Source organism: Geotrypetes seraphini, chromosome 5 (genome assembly GCF_902459505.1).
Source record: "Geotrypetes seraphini chromosome 5, aGeoSer1.1, whole genome shotgun sequence".
Classification (NCBI taxonomy): domain Eukaryota; kingdom Metazoa; phylum Chordata; class Amphibia; order Gymnophiona; family Dermophiidae; genus Geotrypetes; species Geotrypetes seraphini.
In genome coordinates, this window is record NC_047088.1 from 28,431,002 (window position 1) to 28,452,716 (window position 21,715).

The following is a 21,715-nucleotide window of genomic DNA, read 5'->3' on the forward strand; positions in this document are numbered from 1 at the left end:
GCACAAAACTTGCATTAAATAGCAGTCAAACTGCCTGAGGAGTCTATTCCAACCGTTTTTAGCCAAAATCGAGGTGTTTGAGGCAGATAGAGGCTGTAAAAATAAAATTGTGAAATCTGTACTTACAGTTCTGCTGTGTGCTATGCCTGCAGTAATTTACCTTTCAGCTGGCTAATGGAGAAGTTTTCAACCTCAGACAAGCAATCAGGATGCTCCAGGGGCTTGTCTCTTCAGGCTGCCTTTTACATAGGCTCCAAAAGCCTGAAAACCTCTACTCCACTAGCACCATACAACTCTTCGGGGGGGGGGGGGTGCAGCCTGTATCCGCAAAGTATCCAGGACCGAAATGGGGCCACACGCAACCTGCGCTTGAGTGCCTAACAGGGTGAGCAGGGCTCCAGAGGACCGGACCCCGAGCTATCTCAAGTATTAGGCTGGCCAGGCAGGTGCCTTGCAAAAAGGGTGGCCCGCCCTGCTACAGATCTCTGAGTACAGTCTGTAACAAGTTTCAAGTTCAAGTTTATTAGTATTTGATGAATCGCTTAATCGGTTTGCTAAGCGATGTACAAAATTATAAAAAGAAAGTTAAATAACAAAAAGACAAACCAAGTGACATAATTTTTGAAGACGAGACAAACTTGAGTTGTGAGGAAAGGGGGGGAAAGTTACAACTTTTTTAGAAAAAAACAAGGGAAAGAACAAAAGGGAACGAGATAGTTAAAAATCTGAAAATATTAAACGAATCTAAAATTTAAATGTTAAAAGCATCTTTAAAAAGATGAGTTTTTAAGAATTTTTTGAAGGAGGAGAGGTCTTTTCATTTTTAATGTATTGTGGTAATGAGTTCCACCATTGGGGACCCATTACAGAAAACATATCGGCTCTTCTTGTGCCTACTATTTTCAGAGAGGGTATAGATAAGAGATTTTGGAAGGTTGATCTGAGTGGGCATATAATGTTGTGGGGTGTTAAAATCCTAGCTATAAATTGAGGTTCATTATAGGTTAGGACCACTGGGAACCTCTAAAGCACAAAAAGCCTGAAAACCTAAAAATAATATATTAGAAACAGATCAGATGAAGACACCTTCTCAACTCACTTGCAGAAGGGAAAAAACTGAAGAGATAAGGCACTGCCTGGTGATACAAGGAGGTAGAGCTGAAAAAGATGATGCCTCTTGCATACCTCAAGGGTTTGGGATTGCAGCCCCCATTGGTCAGGACTCATGTGCTTTGCACTGGAAATATTTTTTTTTATAAATGTTTGGCTCCTTTTTTTTTTTTTTTGGGGGGGGGGGAACTTTTATGAATTTGTTTTGTGAAGTATGAAAATAATTTGTGAGGATTACTAGCTATGGATGTATACTTTTATTTTTGGTTGGCAACAGATTCCAGCTATGAGTTGCATTTTATCTGTTCTGTTAACCTGAAGATTTAATAACCTATAATATTCAACAGATCAAATTATAAATTTACATGTCTACAACTGTAATCTTTCACAATTTGTTGAATAATATAACAATCTTTTAAAATTTTAAAAGTTAAAATGCTATGCTTCCTTGGATTCCCTTTCATCTCTCATTGTAGGGAAGATTGGCTACTTTAAAAATGTTGATTATCCCAAAAATGTTATACTCGTTGAATATATTCCCCATTTTATTTCCTCTTTAGAAAAAAACAAGTGATTAAATTTCTATGGGCTGTTAAATCCCCAAAAATATCTTTTTCAGAAAGGCTTTGTGATACAATAGTATTTCTTTTACATCAAGGTGCTTTTATGGCTCATTGTCTCAGCTTCTGAATCCTCACAAAATTGGCTACAATTTGAATATAATTTTATGAAAGCCTGATGCTTTTTCCAGATATATTGCTAATTCCATTATTAATACTACACTCAAAGGGCTTGATTCTGGAAATGGTGCCTGCCGCATAAGGAGCCTGCAAAACGGGTGCCTACTGCGTGTCAATTACAGGTAGGTGCCGCGTCCAGAATTGTATCTATTTTCTTCTACAGATGCCTTAATTGTAGGCCACTACCCCTAGTTTCACTTAAATAGTTGTTCAAAGAGATGCTGTACATATATAAAAATCAGCTCAGAGACATGGAGGTTTTTTTTTTGGAAGGAATAACCCCCTCACCACCCAATCATCGCTAGATCTTTCATACTTTTAAGCATAACGTAGTGCCAAATAAACTATAAATCAATCAAAAAAATTTCAAAAAGTTCAAAATTTCTTAACTTGAAACTTGGTTTCTTGGTTCCAACGTGAACACGTTTTGTGCTCCTGCCTCAGGAAACCAAACAATCTAAAATTCAGCCGCACTGAATAGAAAATGCTAGGTGTCAATAGGTGATTGGAATCTAGACAAAAAATAAAGAGTTAAAAGGGTATTAATATTGAATAATACCAACAGAAATTGTGCCTACATTAAATGAATGTGTACATAATTTCATAAAAGGCATTTCAAAACGCTGATACTCTTTAAAGCGACACTCCCTCAACTTTCTTAACAGAAGAAACGTCTACTATTGGCTGATGTTAAAGGAACTGTGTTACCATGTGAGAGATACTATATCAGACTAGAGAATGACACGGTGACAAAATTAATCACCGTTCCCGTCCCCGTGGATAACCGTGGGAAACCATCTTCATGTCATTCTTTAAGGAGAGAGGGAAGAATCAGAGTATGAATGGCCACAACCACTGACCCGCAAGCTTTGCTTTGAAGAATGCTGGTGTAGAAGGACTGAGGTTGAAACAGACACTACAGAATGACAGTCTCTGGTATCCAGAGCAGATATTGTGATGTCATAATGCCTCATTCCACCAGTGCCTAAGAGCCAATCACATCAGTGATGTCACAATGGCTTCATTATCCTTGGCTCACATAAGAGTCAGAGTATGAATGGCCACAACCACTGGCCCTCAAGCTTTGCTTTGAAGAATACTGGTGTAGAAGGACCGAGGTTGAAACAGACACTACAGAATGACAGTCTCTGGTATCCTGAGCAGATATTGTGATGTCATAATGCCTCATTCCACCAGTGCCTAAGAGCCAATCACATCAGTGATGTCACAATGGCTTCATTATCCTTGGCTCACATAAGAGTCAGAGTATGAATGGCCACAACCACTGACCCACAAGCTTTGCTTTGAAGAATGCTGGTGTAGAAGGACTGAGGTTGAAATAGACACTAGAAAATGACATGGGATTATTTCCTGCAGTTATCCGCGGGGACGGGAATGGTGATGAATTTTGTCACCATGTCATTCTCTATATCAGACGCATGATGACATTCAAATATGATTTTACTATCAAAAAGCCCACAATAATTTAAAAAGCCTTTTAAAGGATGTTACAAAAGGCTTTCAGTGAGGCTTTGCCACAAACAAATATGTGCAATGAACCACTACGTTGTTATTAATTAAAACTTATAAATCTGCATAGAGACACCTAAAAGCAGTCAAATGCCAACTACAATACAAAAGGTCTACAAAAAAACCTCACATTTGAGAATCGCTGTTTAGTGCAGTAAACATTTCTAACTCATTGATTACCTTTTAACAACTTGTATATTCACAGGACGCTCCCACAACTTTCTTAAGAGGAGAACGCCGACTCTTAACTGATTTTAAAGAGTTGCTCGTCACCGTGTAAGAAACATGATGACGTTCAGTTCTAAACATCCTGTCAGAAAGGAGCCCTTCATGATTCAGAAAAACCCCTGTTAGCTAATTAACAAAAGATATCACCAAGCTTTGTCAATGAGGAACAAACAATTTGGGCTGAGACTAAAGATTACAGTATAGCTATGCTTAATCGCTAAAGGGACACATGAATTCACAAAGGTGAAGCACCTCATATTGATCGATCACAAAAGAACAATGCAGTGTATCTACAGAAAAGCTTGCCATTCAAGCTCACTGTTCAGTCCAGCCGGGAACAAAGTTTGCAATTTAAAGATCCATCGCTGTTCTTTGCTCCACAAATTCTGTGCAAGGATGCCACCTCGGGGTAATAGAGGCACTTCCAACACAGAAAAGGTGAGGGATTCAATAGGGTGTTGTAAGTCCATCCAATGTTGGACTAAAGGGGCTGACAGAACTTGTGTCTTAATCCTGCTTAGATGTTCGATGATCCGAGATTGAATAGTTCTGATTGTATGTCCAACATAGAGTTTTTGACAAGGGCATTGTATTATATAGACCACTCCAAGTTAGTTGTATAGTCAGAAAAATGTTTATGATGTAGTGCCCACTTAGGTAAATTCAGTGCCTGCAAAGGAACACTGTGCTTGCAAATTTTACATTTATCACATGCCACATGTCCTTGTATAAATGGTCTAGAGCAGTGGTTCCCAACCTTGTCCTGGAGGACCCCCCAGACCATTCGGGTTTTCAGGATTGCCCTAATGAATATGCATTAGAGAGATCTGCATATAATGGAGGTGCCAGGCATGCATATTCATTAGGGCTACCCTGAAAACCCGACTGGCCTGGAGGTCCTCCAGGACAGGGTTGGGAACCACTGGTCTAGAGGACCCTCTGTCAGATTTAAATTTAGCTCTCATTAAATAGTTCCTCAAGTTGCGGCCTTTAGAAAATGTATTGTGGAGATTCCTGAAACAGCATGATACTGTAGTACCTTCTAATGAGATTTTATAATTTGTTTAATCTTAAATGCATCTTAAATACACATACTACTGCTGGATCAGTGTTCTTTACTGTAGGGTTCAACAAAGTATCACGTTGAGTATACAATGCTCTTTTATTTGCTTTTTTTTATGATGGACTGTGGGTAACCCTGAGCTAGGAATCTGGCTTTCATTTCTTCCGCTTTCTTTTGAAAATCTTTATTAGAAGAACAGAGCCTGCGTAACCGAAGGAACTGTCCTACAGGAATATTGTCACGTAAGTATCTAGGATGGTGACTGTCATATCTCAAAAGGTTGTTATGATCGGTAGATTTTCTGTAGATTGTTGTACTAAATTTATGATCATCAACTGAAATGAGCAAATTCAAAAATGGTAATTGTTTTGGATGAGAGGTGACAGTAAAGATCAAATTAGAATCACACTGGTTGATCCACATAGAAAACTGATCAAGTTCAAATTTTGTTCCCAATCATACTACAAGTATGTTGTCAATGTAGCGTTTCTAGAATAACATTTTGGAAAAATGTTCAGAAGGGTACAAAAAAGTCTCCTCAAACTTGGATACATATAAAGCTACTGTAGGGGCCATTTTTGCCCCATAGCTGTTCCTCTAGTTTGAATATAAAATTTGTCATCGAATTGAAAATAGTTTTTTCTCAATGCTATACGTGCAGATGTCACCAAAAATTCAATTCTTGCATTGGACAGTTCTAATAAATGTAAATGTTTCCCAATAATATCCAATGCTGAGTCCTCAGGTATGTTAGTGTATAAATATGTAATGTCTCTAAGGTAACAAGTAAAGCTTGAGAAGGCACCTCTTGATACTAATGTAATCATACTCCCAGTATTTTTTACATAAGAAACAATTTGGGGAACTTGATCCTTCAATTATAAATCCAAAAATTCAGACAATGGCTCTAAAATTGAGCTAATATCTGCTACTAGATTGTTTGGTTTCCTGAGGCAGGAGCACAAAATGTGTTCACGTTGGAACCAAGAAATCAAGCTTCAAGTTAAGAAATTTTGAACTTTTTGTGATTGATTTATAGTTTATTTGGCACTAAGTTATGCTTAAAAGTATGAAAGGTCTAGCAATGATTGGGTAGTGAGGTGGTATAGGGTTTTTTTTTCCCCTTCCAAAAACCTGCTCCATGTCTCAGCTGATTTTTACATATGTATAGCATCTCTTGAACAACTATTTAAGTGAAACTAGGGGTAGTGTTCTCTCTTTACACAAAAACGTATTTTGCTACCTTTTTTGTAGTATTATTGATATATGTATACCTTCTCCCTGTGTACGTCTGACTTAAATGTAGGCCAGCAATTAAGGCATCTGACTCGCACTTACGAGAAGCGCCTAGGGCTACTTCTGGTGTAACCTACGCCGGCTTTAGGCATCTGTAGGTGTGCCTAGACTCACTCATAATCACGCAAACGACATCTACACTGTAGATGCCCTTCGCCAAATCGATTTTAAACGTGCATCACAATTGGTCCATTAGACGGCGGCAGGACGCCTACCACCCCCTACAATCAGGAAGCCATTTTCAGAATCAGGCCCAAAATTCTTAAGGAACTGGATTATACGTTAAAAACGCCATGGTCCAAATCTCTTTACCACTCCAACTGGAATAATTTCCATGTACTAATTGATTAGAAAAATAATTTTTTTGGCAGTTTGCAAATATTTGGGTTATTAGTGCCATGACCAATTCCTTCTCTTGGAAAACATTTGCAGATCTGAAGTCATCATTAAATTTACCAGATATTCAATTTTACAGATGGCTCCAATTAATGCACTCTTATCAAAAAATCTAACATTAAACTTACTTAAAACAAGACCCTACACTAGTATCTCTCAACTTTTTTAGCTCTAGCACATTATAATTGAAATTATAAAATTGCAAAACCAACCAAAAAATTAAATTTGAGAGTTATTTATTTAAAGTTCTTTAAGCTATGTATGGGTATTTATAACAATGGTGAAACTAAAGTAGATAAAATAGAATTGCTAATCAATGCAATGGATGTGCTTGTTTTTGAGTACAAATTAACTCAAAACTCGGTTCGAAAGTCAATAAGCAAACACGCATTTCATCATTCACCAGAACCGCAAGGTAATGGCGGAATAAAAATCACTAATGTAAAGTAATAGTCATTCTCTTTTTATCTATTTAATTTCTGTCAGAGCTGAAAATCCAAGTTTGCAAAGATAAAAATATCCAAACAGTAACAAAGCCTTGACTGCTTTGATGCTCAAGTTAGGATAACTACTGCATAAAAAATAAAATTATTTGCCATTAGTTTTCAAGGACCAATCACATCAAAGAATGATGCTCGTCTGGGCAGTTGTATCGTTACTCACACAGACGCTCATAACATTGACAGACTCTTGCATATGTGACATACATGTCATCTATTCTAGTGTATATTTAATATGAAGAAAATTTTTCTGAAATAAAGTAAAATTCTGGAATCTCTCGTGAAACACAGTTTGAGAGACACTGCCCTACACTATTGAGATACAGAAAACAATTTACCACAATAAGCCATACTGCCTCTCATTTTTTATAAACTTCTTAAATCTATACACCTAACATAACTGGCTTGAGGAAATGTTGGAAAACAGATTTAGATTGTCTTTCAGGAGAAGGAATGGGAGAAGTTTTTATCTTTTTGTTTTACCTTCTCCGGGTATGCATCTATATAACACTTACCTGGGGGTTTTCATAAATCACACACAGAGCTTTCTGGACCCCTGTTAAAATCCATTATATTAACCCCTCAATTTCTAAGGACATTTATTTTTTGAATGTACATTCACCCATTCTTTTTGGAAAGATAAGAGGGTCTACTTTATCTAAAATTTTCCATATCAATGCTGATGTTAATTATGCATGTATTATTTTACGCTCTATTCCTTTTATTGCTACTATGAACCAACATGAATGTTTTCTGTTAGGTACTTTAATATCATTAGCTCTTAAAATAATTCTAGCTTCCTGGAAATACTTATCCAAAGCACAGTATCAAGGCTAGTGGATTTTGGTATGCAACATTTATAGATATGAAGCCTATATTGTTAAAACCTCTAATTGCTTAGCTAAATTTAATGCAAAATGGTCAATTTTATTATCTTATGTTAATCATAATTCTTAATTATCCCTAATGTCATTACTGTATTGGGCTGTTCTCTTGTTAACTATGGTTCTCACCTTACTTTCTGAAAGCTGATGTACTTGTGCTTTTTTTTTTCTTTGCTTGTTTATAAATTCAATAAAAAAAGAATAGACTAAAATTTTTTGGGATTTTTGATCTTGAGAGTATACCCTGTACCAGGTCTCTTAACCTATCTGAGACCTAGATTTCAGTTTGTATTGGTAATTTTCGGCCTAAGGAGAAGTGAGCCATGGAGGAGGTATTTTTGACATTTTGTACTACTGTCATCTACTGTAGATACTTTTTCAGGCCAGGGGTCTCCAAACAGAATCCTTGAGTTAGTTCTAGCCCTTGAGGACTGACTTTGTGGACAAATGTCTTGGTCAGTGAAGAGAGGAAATTACTTAAATGAGTGAAACATTTTATATGTTTAAAATCCTTGCTATTCTTGAAAGGAGTTATCTCCCTCTGGGTTATCCTGCTTAGGATTAAAATAGCAAAATGGGTCATGATGAATATCTAAATGTAAATTGACTGTCTAAGGTTCTCTCTCCATTGTCTAGAGACTACTGCAACTTGCCTTTTCTGCCCCCATTTCATGAGGGCAGTTTCTCAGTTAAAACAAGTATACTCCTCTCTCCATATTCGCGGGGGTTAGGGGCAGATCTGGCCCATGAATAAGGAAAATTTGCGAATAACTTTTGGCCAACTCTGACCCACCACCAGAGGCTCCAGAGGCAACTTCATGCATGGACCTTACCTGGTGTTCTAGCAGTGATGCAGGGCAGGAGTGATCTTCCTACACTCCTGCCTTGTGCAGAGCCATGCTATGAATTCCTATGGTTTCACGAGACTACAACGGGAAATCATAGCACGGCTCTGCACAGGGCAGGAGTGTAGGAAGATCGCTCTAGCCCTGCTTCACTGCTAGAACACCAGGTAAGGTCCATGCATGAAGTTGCCTCTGGAGCTGCGTTCACGGCTGAGAGCTCTGATGGCCTCCTCCTCCTCCTCACTCCAATCCAAGTCCTGGGGGGGCCGGTTCTGGTCGATGTGGGCTGCCTTTGAGCGATTCTCTAGGGGGAGGGAGACCCAGGCAAAACCCCCCCCAAATAGTTGAAACCGCGAATAGGGAGGGGAAAGTGTATATCAGTGTGTGTTCTGTGGACTGAAATCCCTAGAATGCTTTGCTTTTCCCAGAGAACCTAGCTGAACCAGAGAGCTTTAGCCCGCCCTTTTTTAGCTTCTGAGAGAGAACAGTATCCATTTTGTGAGACCGTATGGCTGCATGAAAACTTGGGTCTAACATTATCCTCACTAGTTTTCACCCTTTATTTCTGCTAGCCCAGTGGTCTCAAACTCAAACCCTTTACAGGGCCACGATTTGGAGGTACTAGGAGGGCCTCAGACAAAAATAGTTAATGTCTTATTAAAGAAATTACAATTTTGCATGAGGTAGAACTCTTTATAGTTTATAAATCTTTCCTTTTGGCTAAGTCTTAAAAATAATATTGTCATTTATAGCTAAAGAGACATATGACCAAGAAACTGTTTTATTTTACTTTTGTGATTATGATAACCATACCGAGGGCCTCAAAATAGGACCTGGCGGGTCGCATGTTGGCCCCGGGCCGCGAGTTTGAGACCACTGCGCTAGCCTAATACAGCTTGAGTTCAGTATTTAAGTCTGCAGCACAGTGTTGTTCCCCACAAGGTGTGTGGACATAATCCCCCATGGATAGGATGTGCTGGTTGAGTGAGAAGATTCTGTAAACGTCTGTCTTAAAATCATCAAATTGTGAATGTTTATTCTTTACTTTGTTATTAAAGAAAGTTGTAAAAAACCAAACAAACTAGAAAGTCTGGCTGATAACACTAAGGTTACAGAAGTAAAGGTTAACTGAATGGAAGTTTCAGACAAGTATTCCTTGCTTTACAGTAAAAACCTGAGGAAGTCTGTGGTAAAGACTTATCAGTGAAAACCTGTAACAGGCAATGTTTAATTGATGCCAAGACTGGCATAGTGGACATGTGAAGCAAAAGTCTGTGGACAAATTAGCAAAATGTGATCTGTGTGAATTTCAAGTACAGTCAAGGTGGAAACAGAATTCAGCGATTAAGTGCCTGACAGAAAGCTGATTCCCTCCCTGTCACTAAAGTCAACCTCTCAGTAAAAATCAGAGGTTTTGATTGTTGATGATCTAGGCCAGGGGACAAATTAAATTAATCTATATTGTGAAAAGATAAGTTACTGCTTCCACTTCAACTGTATTTAGAGCTTCCATGAAACAAAAGTTCATAGATTTTTGTACAGACTCTAAGCACCATAGCTAAACCTGCATGAATAATTCATAAGGCACATTCAAGGCAACTAGGCTTAGGATCCGCCTCTATCATATTGTATCCAGTAGTTGCCAGCTAAGAGAAAAAAAGGGTGAAGCTGCATGAATAATTCATAAGGCAAGGAGAGAGCTAGCCCATCCCTCACTAGGAAAAAGAAATATTGTGTCGATCCCAGCACAAGTCAACTAAAGTTACTTTACAGAACTGTTAAAAAAGAGTTTATTATTCCTGCATTATTGCCCCCAAAATAACAGATGCCAGCCTGGCAGACACCCACTTTACCAATGAAGAGAGCAGTGGCACAGAAATAAGCGTATACACTTTGACTGAGAAGGCTCAGGAAAACTATGGGCCAGAGTAATACAGCAGCTAAGTGCAAAGGCTCCAGTGAGTCAAATAGAGGCTGCTTATCAGAAATATGAAAGGCTTTTTTGAAGAGGAGGGCAGACACGAACGACCAGGTAGCCAGATAATGGACAGGGGGAGCAGGATAGGGGAGAGGTAACAGGAAGGGAGGCCTACTGCTGGACAGGGGGAACAGAGAAGAGGTGCTGTTAGACAGGGGGGAGGTAAAAGGAAGGGAGAAGGCCTACTGTTGGACAGGGAGAACAGGGAAGAGGTGCTGCTGGACATGAGGAGACGTAAAACGAAGGGAGGAGGGCTGCTGCTGCACAGGGGGAGCAGGGAAGGGGTGCTGCTGGACATGGGGGAGGTAAAAGGAAGGAAGAAAAGCTACTGCTGAACAAGGGGAGCAGGCAAGTGGTGGTGTTGGACAGCCGAGGAAAGAGAGAGACAGAAAGAAAGCGGCAAAGGAGAGAGAAAGAAAAAGAAAGACAGACACACACATCTATTCTAGCACCCGTTAATGTAACAGGCTTAAAGACTTGTAAGAAATAATGGAGGTGTTCTTAGTCTGTGAAGTGCTTGTCTGTCAGCTCTGTACACTGCAGCAGCTGAATGGAGGAAACGGATTTTCTACCCGGAAACTCTCCACATGACTAGGGGTAGGAAACGCAGCCTGTGCCCTCAAACCTGGAGGGACTCTTACTCAGGATGCATGCAGCCTGTGTTTAAACTCCTGACAGGGTTGGAGGGCAAGCAAGCTCCCAGGGGAATGGACTCAGAGAAAGATGACACACAGCAGACTAGCTCCACAGGTCCACCAAAGTTTCTCTGTGAAGCAGAAGTCCTGGTGTGCGTGACTGTGTCCTTTCCTCTGGCAGAGGACATCGCACGGGGTCTCACAGCACTGAAGCTACAAAAAAAAAAATTAACTTTAAGTGAAAAAAATAAGAAAAAGATACAGAGCAGATCAAGACTTCTGCACAGATTGCTTGCACAAATTGAAAAATGTAGGGGTCTCTCACTCTCTAAGATAGTAGGAGCACTTGCTCAGAAACGTGTTTGGATTTCTGCAACTCCCAGAATGTGGGAAGGGATTGAACACCTAGAGTATGGAATCTGGAAGAGATGTAACAGAACTCTAATTGGGTTCAACCAGATATTGGGGAAGAAATCCCTACACCTGAGGTTGCACATCATCCTCATTTGCAACCAATAGCAGAATATCTACAGCTAGTGGATCCAAAAGCCAAGACATACCAGCCCTAATCAGAGCTCTTGAGTCGAAGGTGGGCCCAGCTGATGTTCCATATGCTTACTGACTCGCCCTCAGATGGGTGATAGTAGGCGACGTCTGCCTCAATGGGTTGAGGAGACCAAGTATAGATGTGTACAAGACATGTGTCTTGGCTAATGGGCTTATTTAACTGCCTTATTTAAGCTTTTTCAGAACCATCTGCAAATAAAGGAAGTCTGCAGTTGGAAAGAACCAGATCCAGAAGAAGATAATTTGGACGATAGTGTTCCAAGTCACCAAGAATTAGGACAAACCAACTCTTTCAGTAGATAGAGAGTTCCTCAAGATCATGGACCCAGGAATCCTCTAAAGATAAGTCCAACAGTTGGGTGGCTCCTTTACCCTTTTGGGCATCCAGAACACAACTTCCAATCTATCTCGACTCACTTCACTGCAGAGAACTTTGCAGCAGAAACAAAACAGCACTTTATAACATTCATTTAGAACCAGCTTTATAACATTCATGAAGAACCAGCTCCACCACTGAACGAAAATGAGGAATGCTGGTACTTGCTTATCTTTGGCGTGTACCATCCACTAGAGCAGGGGTAGGGAACTCCGGTCCTCGAGAGCCGTATTCCAGTTGGGTTTTCAGGATATCCGCAATGAATATGTATGAGATTTATTTGCATGCATTGCTTTCAATACATATTCATTGGGGAAATCCTGAAAACCCAACTGGAATACGGCTCTCGAGGACCGGAGTTCCCTACCACTGCACTAGAGAATGACACGGTGGATGTTACCCACGGGTAACCCACCAAAACGGTGGAGGGGGGAAAGGTGCTCACCGCAGGTACGGGGACAAGGCCATCCGCCGCCCTGTGGAGCGGTGAATGGCCTTGTCCTCACAGTTAAGGGAGGGAATGCACGCAATCATCTCCCTCCTTCCTACCTACTGAATCTATCTCCCTCCCTCCCTTACCTTCACAGCGCGTTTTAAGGTTTGAGACTTGTTGAAAGCCGCCAGAGTGTACGTGCAGTCGCGTGCGTGTGTGGGCAGAAGCGTCTCTTCTGACGCAACTTCCGGTTGCGTCAGAGGCAATTGATTTTCTAAAATGAACACAAACAATGTTAGCAGAAGCCATTTTCAGATTTTACAAAATTGCATCTAACATTCTAGAAGTAATGGCAGCATTTCCTCAAAAGGATCATGCCAAGGACCTAAAAGAGCTAGATCTCAGAGTAGACACCCCCATCCAGAGAAGTCTTGGTCTGCATTGGGACTTAAAAAGAGACATTTTTACATTTCAAGTTTCTACCCAAGAAAAGCCATATACATCGACAGTTAATTGTATGATCCACTGGGGTTTGTGGCTCCAGTTACCATTCAAAGGAGAACCATATTAAGAAAGCTCTCTCAAAGCACTGAGTGGGATGTGCCATTGCCACCAGAATGCGACAAGAGTGGGAGAGATGGAAAGATTCCTTTAAGACTTTTGAACAACTACAAATCCCATGTACTAGTTGGTCATCACTAAGAAAGTCCGTAGCATGCCTGATTGCAACTTCAACTCATCAGTCAGCTGCTGCAAGACTAGACACTCGGCATCCAAGTGTCATCAGAGAGAAGGAGCTTCAAATAACCAGGAGCAATTTGGCACCGCTTGGAAACCAAGGAACAGCAAAGACAATCATCCACCCAGTCACTGAAGTGATCTTCCTACATCGTGAAGGAACCTGAGATTAATCATGGACCAGTGTCAATCCCAGAACTCAGACTTTCTATTTTTCTCTCTTTTATGTTGTTTGTTTGTCTGTGTTGTCAGTCTCTTGTTACAGCTCCTGTGAGGTTGCCAGAGAGTTCTTCCACGCGTCAGAGATGTCAAGACAAGCCAAAAGTCAAGCTTCAGTGACTTATGGACTTTGACAAGACACTGTGGTATTAAATTTAAATAGTAATAGCAGTATCTATTGATACCGGGCAGGGAGTGTTTTGCCCCATTTCATGTGGGCAGTTTATCTTTTTCTTGTATAAAACAAGTTTATGAGTGTTTGTTGTAAGACAGGTATATCAGTGTGTGTTCTGTGGACTCAAATACCCAGAATGCTTTGCTTCTCCCAGAGAGCCAGGCTGCAACCAGAGAGCTTTAGTCCGCCCTTATTTAGCTTCTGAGAGAGAACAGTATCCATTTTGTGAGATCACATGGCTGCATGAAAACTTGGGTCTAACATTGTCCTCACTAGGTTTTCAACCTTTATTTCCACTAGCCTAATACAGCTTGGATTCAGTATCATAAATCTGCAGCACAGTGTTATTCCCCATAAGGTGTGTGGACACACTCCCACTTGGATAGGATGTGCTGGTTGAGTGAGAAGATTCTGTAAACAAAGTTGGACTGCCTTCAAATCATCAAATTGTGAGTGTTTATTCTTTACTTCAAGTTATTAAAGAAAGTTGTTCAAAAAACTACAGAGTCTGGCTGATAACACTAAGGGTACAGAAGTAAGTATTAGCTGAATGGAAGCCTCAGACAAGTGTCAACCTAATTTAGTGAGTTCAGCAGTACTAGGCCATTTTGAGGAGTCCCTGCTTTATAGCTTCTCCCCCTTCAATCTTTTCAAAATTCTGCTGCACAGCTTATATTCCGCCAGTGTCACTATGCTCACATTACCCCTCTCAATTCATAGGCTCTTTATCTGTTTCTGCATACAGTTCAAACTCATCTTATTGACTTACAAGTGCATTCTCTCTGCAGCTCCTTCTCTCTTATCTCTACCTATAGTCTTCCCCGGGAGCTCTGGGTAAGTCTCTCTTATCTGTACCCTTCTCCTCTACTCCTAACACTAGCCTCAGTCCTTTCTATCTTGCTGTACTGTATGCCTGGAATAGACTGCATGGGTCAATATGCCAAGCTCTGTATCCAAATCCAGGTTCAAAGCCCACTTTTTCGATGCTCCTTTTAACTCCTAACTCCCACTCTAAGAAATTCCCTAAGCCCTGTTTGTCTGTTTTGATTAAATTGTAAGCTGTATGGAGCAGAAATTGGCTCTTATATATTTAACGTATAGCGCTATAGAAATAAATAAAAGTGGTAACTAGAGAATGACATGGTGACTGAGAAAAAAATGTGGCTATTTGGTGCAGGTTCGGGAACAAGGCTTTTCACCATTCTGCGGGAGCAGTAAAGGGCCTTGTTCCTGCAGTAAAAGATGACTGCCACAAGCTGCCTTCTTCTCCTTCTGATCAGCCTCCCCTCGCAATTGTGGGTCTAGCATGCTTGCCCCCCCCCTCTTTCCCTATTGGGGGTCCAACAGCCCCCTGCTTGTGGGTCAAATGGCAAAAAAAAAAACTAACCCCCTACCCCTCCACCCTGAGCCTACCAGCCTCTTTAGAAGATTCATTGACGACGAGGCAACGGTAAAGGCCTATTACTGGACCTTCCTTCAGCTGAGTCCTTCCTTCCGATGTAACTTCTGGCGAAACTGGAGCAGGCCTGTGACATTACCTCTTTGTCGATGACGCTTCTATGCAGCTGCTAGGCTTGGAGCGGGAGGCGCAAAGGGGCCAATATGGTAGGAGAGTTAAAATGATTTGGGGTTTTTTTTTACTGTTGGGACATGCGATCGGGAGTGGAGGGGGGGGGGAGGAATGGCTGTTGGACCTGCAGATCGGGAAGGGGGATTGCTTGGTCTGCTGAACCGGCTGGAGCTAAAGGGAAGGGAGACAGGTGCTGAATCTGATTGGGGGAAAGAGGTGCTGGGCCTATGTGGTGGTGGTGGGGGCTGGAGGGGAGAGGTGCCAGACCTACATCTGGGCACTGAAGGGAGGGGCTATAGGTGTTGGACCCATGGGAAGGGAGAGAGGTACAGGACTTACAGGGAAGGACAAGAAAAGCTGAACCAAGGGTATGAAGGGTGAGTGAAATATTGAACATAGAGAAGGGAGGGAGGAAAAAGAGTGAGAGAGACACAATGGTGTTAGGGAGTAAGAGAGGAGAAACTGGACACAGGGAGATACACTTCCCCCTCCGAATCCGGTTTCAGCATCTGCAGATTTGGTTATTTGCGATTTTTTTTTTTAATGATTTTAATTTTTTGGGCTATTTTTAAGCCTTCTTACAACCCCCGGAACCTTACCTGGTAGTCTAGCGGGCTTTCGGGGCAGGAGCGATCTTCCTATGCTCCTGCATCATGCAGATCGCTCATAGCAAATGGCTACCTTGAGCTCCCGTAGTCTCTCGAGACTATGACAGGAGCTCAAGGCAGCCATTTCCTTTGAGCGATCTGCACAGGGCAGGAGTGTAAGAAGATCGCTCCTGCCCCGAAAGCCCGCTAGACCACCAGGTAAGCTTCCGGGGTTGTAAGAGGGCTTAAGTGCTAATGCTCCTCACGTGAGAAAAAGAGGCTCACTGCAAAACACAGGTTGTAGCAATCGCTATGTGGGCAGTGCAAGATTGGAGGAGGCTCTAAAAATGTGTCCATTACCTTCCCTGCTTGGCTGCAACGCAGGGATGCTGGAGGGAAGAGGGAAGTGGGGGGTGGGTCAAAACTAGCCTGAATATTATTTGCGTTTTTTTTATATTCGTGGGCCAGCTCTGCCCCTAACCCCCATGGATACGGAGGGAGAAGTGTATACAAAAAGAAGGGAGATGTTGGGCATGGTTGGGAGGATAGGAATAGGGACAAAAAAGAGAATGCTGAATGGGAGGGTATATGGACACAGAGATAAGATGGCTAGACATGGGGAAGAATAATGCAGAAGGAAGATGCTGGACTTAGGGGGCGGCATGGGGATACTGAGGAGTGATACTGTACACAGTGGGAGGAGATCATAGAATGGCGAGATGATGAAGGCAGAGAGATGGGCAAAGAGAAATACTAGAAAGGGACGTATAGGACAGTGGTTCCCAACCCTGTCCTGGAGGAACACCAGGCCAATTGGGTTTTCAAGCTAGCCCTAATGAATATGCATGAAGCAAATTTGCATGCCTATCACTTCCATCATATGCAAATCTCTCTCATGCATATTCATTAGGGCTAGCCTGAAAACCCGATTGGCCTGGTGTTCCTCCAGACAGGGTTGGGAATCACTGGTATAGGAGACATAGAGAAGGAAGATGCTGAACATGGGGAGCAATACATACACAGAGATAGAAGAGGGATGGTGAGCATGGAGAAAGAAGAAATATCAAATGGTCAGGAAACCCTGGCAGGTGAGTTAAAAGAAGACAAAATAAAACAGAGACCAGCGCCTGGCTGAGACTAACATGAATTTGAAGAATGAAATGATGAGGCAACAAAAGGTAGAAAAATAATTTTGTTTTCTATTTTGGGATTGGAATATATTAGATTTGAAATATGTATCTTGCTAGAGCTGGTGTTAGACATAACTGCGGACTGCAAAGCTCAGGCCATGCTGCTTTAGCTTCCAGCTGGCTTAGGGCTTTCTCTGAATGGGGCAGTTGCTCTAATTCAGGGGTAGGCAATTCCAGTCCTCGAGAGCCAGAGCCAGGTCAGGTTTTCATGATATCCACAATGAATATGTATGAGATGGATTTGCATACACTATCTCCTTGAGATGCAAATCTATCTCATACATATTTATTGTGGATATCCTGAAAATCTGACCTGGCTCTGGCTCTCGAGGACCAGAATTGTCTACCCCTGCTCTAGTTGCACTCCCCTAATAGTATTCCTGCCATGTGTAACTGAAGTATTCTGTTAGCTTGATTTTACTATGTAGCATTCTGTAGTAATTTGGCTTGTTCAATTTGATAGTGGAGGGAATACTTGGGAAGGGGAGGGGAGCCAGGGGTTTTATTGATCCTTGCTCTGTCTTTTGTGTGTATGACAGGTGTACTCATACAGAATATTGTCTCTTTTTATACTTTATTAAACTAAGTTCAATATAAAATCATAACTATTTGAGGCTTTTGTGGATGGGATCAGACAATTTGTGGGGATGGGGACAAATTTTTCCCCCTTGTTATTCTCTAGTAGTAAAAGGCAGTGTAGTTAGTTGTTGCCAATGGCAGTATTGGGGTGGGGTGGGAAGCAGGGCAGTACAGCAGAGAACAGCTGCAAGGAAAAGCAATAGGCACTGGCAGCCACTTAGATTGAAAGACCATGGGACCCTTGTACTAGAGAAGGGGAATCAAAGTTTGTTTCAATTTCTACAGGCTCTGTCCCTATCCCTGTGCACTGTCTTCGTTCTGGTGTTCGTCTGCACAAGCCTTATGCTTTTATATTTAAATCTTTTATTAAAGTATAAAAAAATGGCAATATTATGTACAACTTTTGATAAATCACAACTCCCACCTTCTATTTCGATCTGGTTTGGTATAATGTTCCCAAAGAATCATTTGCCTATGTTTTTATATCATTTAGGAAGGTAATTGGATTGTCTTCTAAACATGTGTGGAAAAGATGTCAGCTATCTTGTGGATGAATAGGAAAATAAGTACTGTATCTATTAAATGTTGGAAATGTTCCTTGCTGCCAGGAAGTGAATCTGTTGCAATAATAGTAGAAAGCTAAAGCAGCTGGGCACATGCTGGCAGGCCATGCCGATGATAGGAGTCTGCTCAGCAGAGAAGGCGCTTGTTGCCCAGGCACAAATGAGCTGTAAAGCAGCTTATGCAGGTTTGTTTGTTTGTTTGTTGTTGGGCTTGTGTTGTTTTGGTGTGTTTTTTTTTTTTGTTTTTTTTAAATAATTGAATTCAGTTGCCAATAGCCTAAGCGGTGTTAAGTTTGTACATAGAAAATGAGTCGCGGATAAAGTTTGTCTTTGCATCCGTCCCCGTGTCATATCATGCTCCAGTATGTCCGTCATGAGCATATTAGCCAAATTACGATGGGTGCTATACAAACCCTACCTGGCAGCAGTTTGGAGAGTCGCTGCAGTTCTAGCTCAAGGGACGTAACTGACTCGGTACTAGACCGTAGTGTCTGGAAATTGACACAACAGCCGACGTCAAAGCGCTTCCGGTTCCGGCGTCATTTGCGGCTACATGCTTGCGTTTGGCAGCGGCCGTAAAGATGGCGGACGGTGCGCTGTGTCGCCGGACGAGCGAGCCTCGGCCTCAGTCGCTCGATTCTTTGGAGCAGTGTCGGCAGTACCAGGAGAGCGACAAGCAGTGGAGGGCGCGAAAGCAGTTTATCGCCCGTCATCTGCCGAATTACCCCGGCTGGAAGCGGGACCAACTCCTCGCCCTCTCCATGGTTTGGAGCAATCACGTCTTCATGGGCTGCCGGTAAGAGAAGCGAGAGAATCGAGGAAACCTAGTGATCCTGGGCAAATCGTTGGGGGAGGTACGAGCTTAGATTGTAGGGTCTCCGGGAAAGGAAAAGTGCCTTCTCTACCATTTGAGCTCAGGTACCTTCAGTTAACTTGCCTTGGCTACTCCCCCCTCGTTTCTGGCGTTTTCTCCCTCCCCCATCTCTCTCTCCCCCTTCCCAGCCCTCAGTTATCTAATTCCCTTGTGGTCCAGTAAAGTTTAAGTTGGTCAGCAGCAGCGTGACTAGCTGCCTTCAGCCAGCTCCTGGACATTTTATTTATTTCGTTTTCTATCCCGTTCTCGTAACAAGCTCATCGTCAACATAATATACAGTTTGCCATAGTGTACAAGTTTTTATCCGAACGACATATACTAGGGGTCTAATACCAATATATAGTTTGCAGGTTGCTATATATATTTTTAAACGAACCAGTTACCCGAACTGGAGCAGGTGGATGGTTGTCACATTATAACACTGATTGGAGAACTCCTGACCCAAATTTGGAATCTTTTTGCGATACTTGGTCTCATTAGAATCTCGGAGAGAGCGGGATGCGCATATGCTCAAGGCCCAGCAGAATCAGCGGCAGGCGCTTCGGGCACCGGCATGTCCTGTGGGTTGGTGCTGCGTGCCGGTGCCCGATTACGGTGAGGGTTTGGGCGGGAGGGCAATGACGGTTCTCAGGGATGGAGTGGGTGAAGCCGGTTCCCAGGTGTGGGGTGGAAGCACGCCAGTGGCTTGGGTGGGGTGGGGGGGGATGGGATGTGTCATTTTGGAACGAATCATGCGAGTTTCCCTAAACTCGCTTTGATATATGAGCGCTTTGGTTTATGAGTATGCTTCTGGAATGAATTATGCTCGCAAACCAAGATTCCACTGTGCTTTTTTTACAGAAAGGGTGGTAGATGTGGAAAAGTCTCCCGGAAGAAGTGGTGGAAACAGAGACTGTGGAAAAGGAGATGGTTACTGCGGATGGGCAGACTAGATGGGCTATTTGGCTTTTATCTGCTATTATCTTTCTATGTTTCTAAGTACAGTAATCTTAGGCCTCACTGTGACCTACTGCAGTAGTTTCCTTAAGCCATGCCTAATGACGTCAGAAACAATTTCTTTGGCAGCTCTGGTAGAATTACCCCAATCTATACCTTTTGAAAAGCTTTATCTCAGAATTCCTTTGGCAGCTCTGTGGCAGAGCTGTGGTCTTGATTATACCTTTTGTTTCAGATTCACTTCATACAAAAAAAAACTTAATGCCTTAATTTAGAGGATTTGAATGTGCTCGATTCCTGTGACTGAGCCTTGCTAAGGCATTTTTAGTTATTACTCTGACAAATGAGTGGGAAAATGTTTGCAAGCACTTTATCTAAAATATGCTTGCATAAGGCACTGTTATAGTTATAACATTTGTGACTATTTACTTTTCCAATATACTTGAAGGAGGTTGACATAAATATGAGCAATCATAGCATCAATAGTTTTGTTTTATTGTTCTTAAAGCATTTGTTGAACACAAACCAATGAACAAGTGACTTTATAATGGCTTAAAAAATTATTGGTTCCAATATTGTATTTGATTACTTTAAAAACAGGTATGGTGAGCAGCTTATGCAAAACATTCTTCAGATGGCTGAAGGAATTGATATTGGTGAGATGCCCTCGTATGAACTAGTACTTGGTGCTAAGGGGACAAAACGGCAGAGCCCAACAGATACTGGTAAGTACAGATCTACTTTATATCTTTCTCATTGCTGTACAAATTGTTCTGGCCCATTGTGCAGGAATTCTATCTGATTCTAGAGCAGTAGTTCTTATTCTTAGTTTAGGGAATCATTGAGCCAGTCAGGTTTTCTGGGTGTTCTCAAAAAGTATGTGCAATATATCTGTACACTGGCTGCTTTGTGAGGGTAATTTAGAAAACATTTTCCTATTGTGGAGCATATTGTCCATTTAACAAAATTGTACAGCAGCATGGAGGTACAGCTGCATTGTAAAATATAAAAACCCATGCATAGGATGCACACACACATCTACACCTTTCTTTTGTGCAGATGTAAATTGGTACATGAGGATTTGTATATGACTGGAACTGGTTCTGGGTGCCTGTATTGTTTTTATAGAATGAGCACTTTGGCATAGGCCTCTTTTGTAGAACTGCATCTTTAAGCAGAGATATGCCATCCTTTTGTATGTATCCACTTCCTGAAAATCTGGCTGGCTAAGTGGCCTCCAAAGATTGAATTGAGAACCAGTGCTGTAGAACAGTGTTTCTCAACTTTGTCCTGGAGTAGCCCCTTGCCAGTCAGGTTTTCAGGACATCCACATTGAATATGCATATAATTGAGGCAATGTATGCAAATAAAGTTTATGCATATTCATTGTGAATTTGATAAGGTATGGTATCTAGGCATTATCATAGTCTGAAAACCTGACTGGCAAGGGGGACCAAGTTGAGACACACTGCAGTAGAAGACATAACATAGTTAAACCGTTATCTTTGAAGAACAGGAGTAGGTTCATGAACTATAATATTTAATTCTGTTACATAAATACAGGAGTCTGTACTTTAGGCAAACTGTTGCAGAATGATGGCAATTGTATCTTTCAGCTCCTCCTCCTTCACTAGTGGAGTAAGTACCCTCTTCAGTTTTTCCTTTGGCAAGTGAACTGAGAAGATGTGTTCTGCTATGTTCAG

At 41.6% G+C, this 21,715-nt stretch overlaps 1 protein-coding gene across 5 annotated transcripts in view; it reads left to right on the plus strand.

The window, feature by feature from the left end:
• LOC117360279 (NF-kappa-B-repressing factor-like) overlaps positions 1 to 21,715 on the plus strand; it is a 73,125-nt gene that overhangs the window by 26,950 nt on the left and 24,460 nt on the right. The window contains exons 3-5 of one of the 5 annotated variants that reach the window (XM_033943959.1): positions 4,863 to 4,913; positions 14,014 to 14,162; positions 20,613 to 20,737. In XM_033943959.1, the coding sequence (XP_033799850.1) occupies positions 20,629 to 20,737 (109 nt within the window). In that variant the 5' untranslated portion in view covers positions 4,863 to 4,913; positions 14,014 to 14,162; positions 20,613 to 20,628. Of the gene's footprint in view, positions 1 to 4,862; positions 4,914 to 12,731; positions 13,685 to 14,013; positions 14,163 to 16,879; positions 16,959 to 18,760; positions 18,999 to 20,612; positions 20,738 to 21,715 lie in introns of those variants that run through there. The other 4 variants (XM_033943960.1, XM_033943961.1, XM_033943963.1 and 1 more) reach the window with 4 other exon arrangements.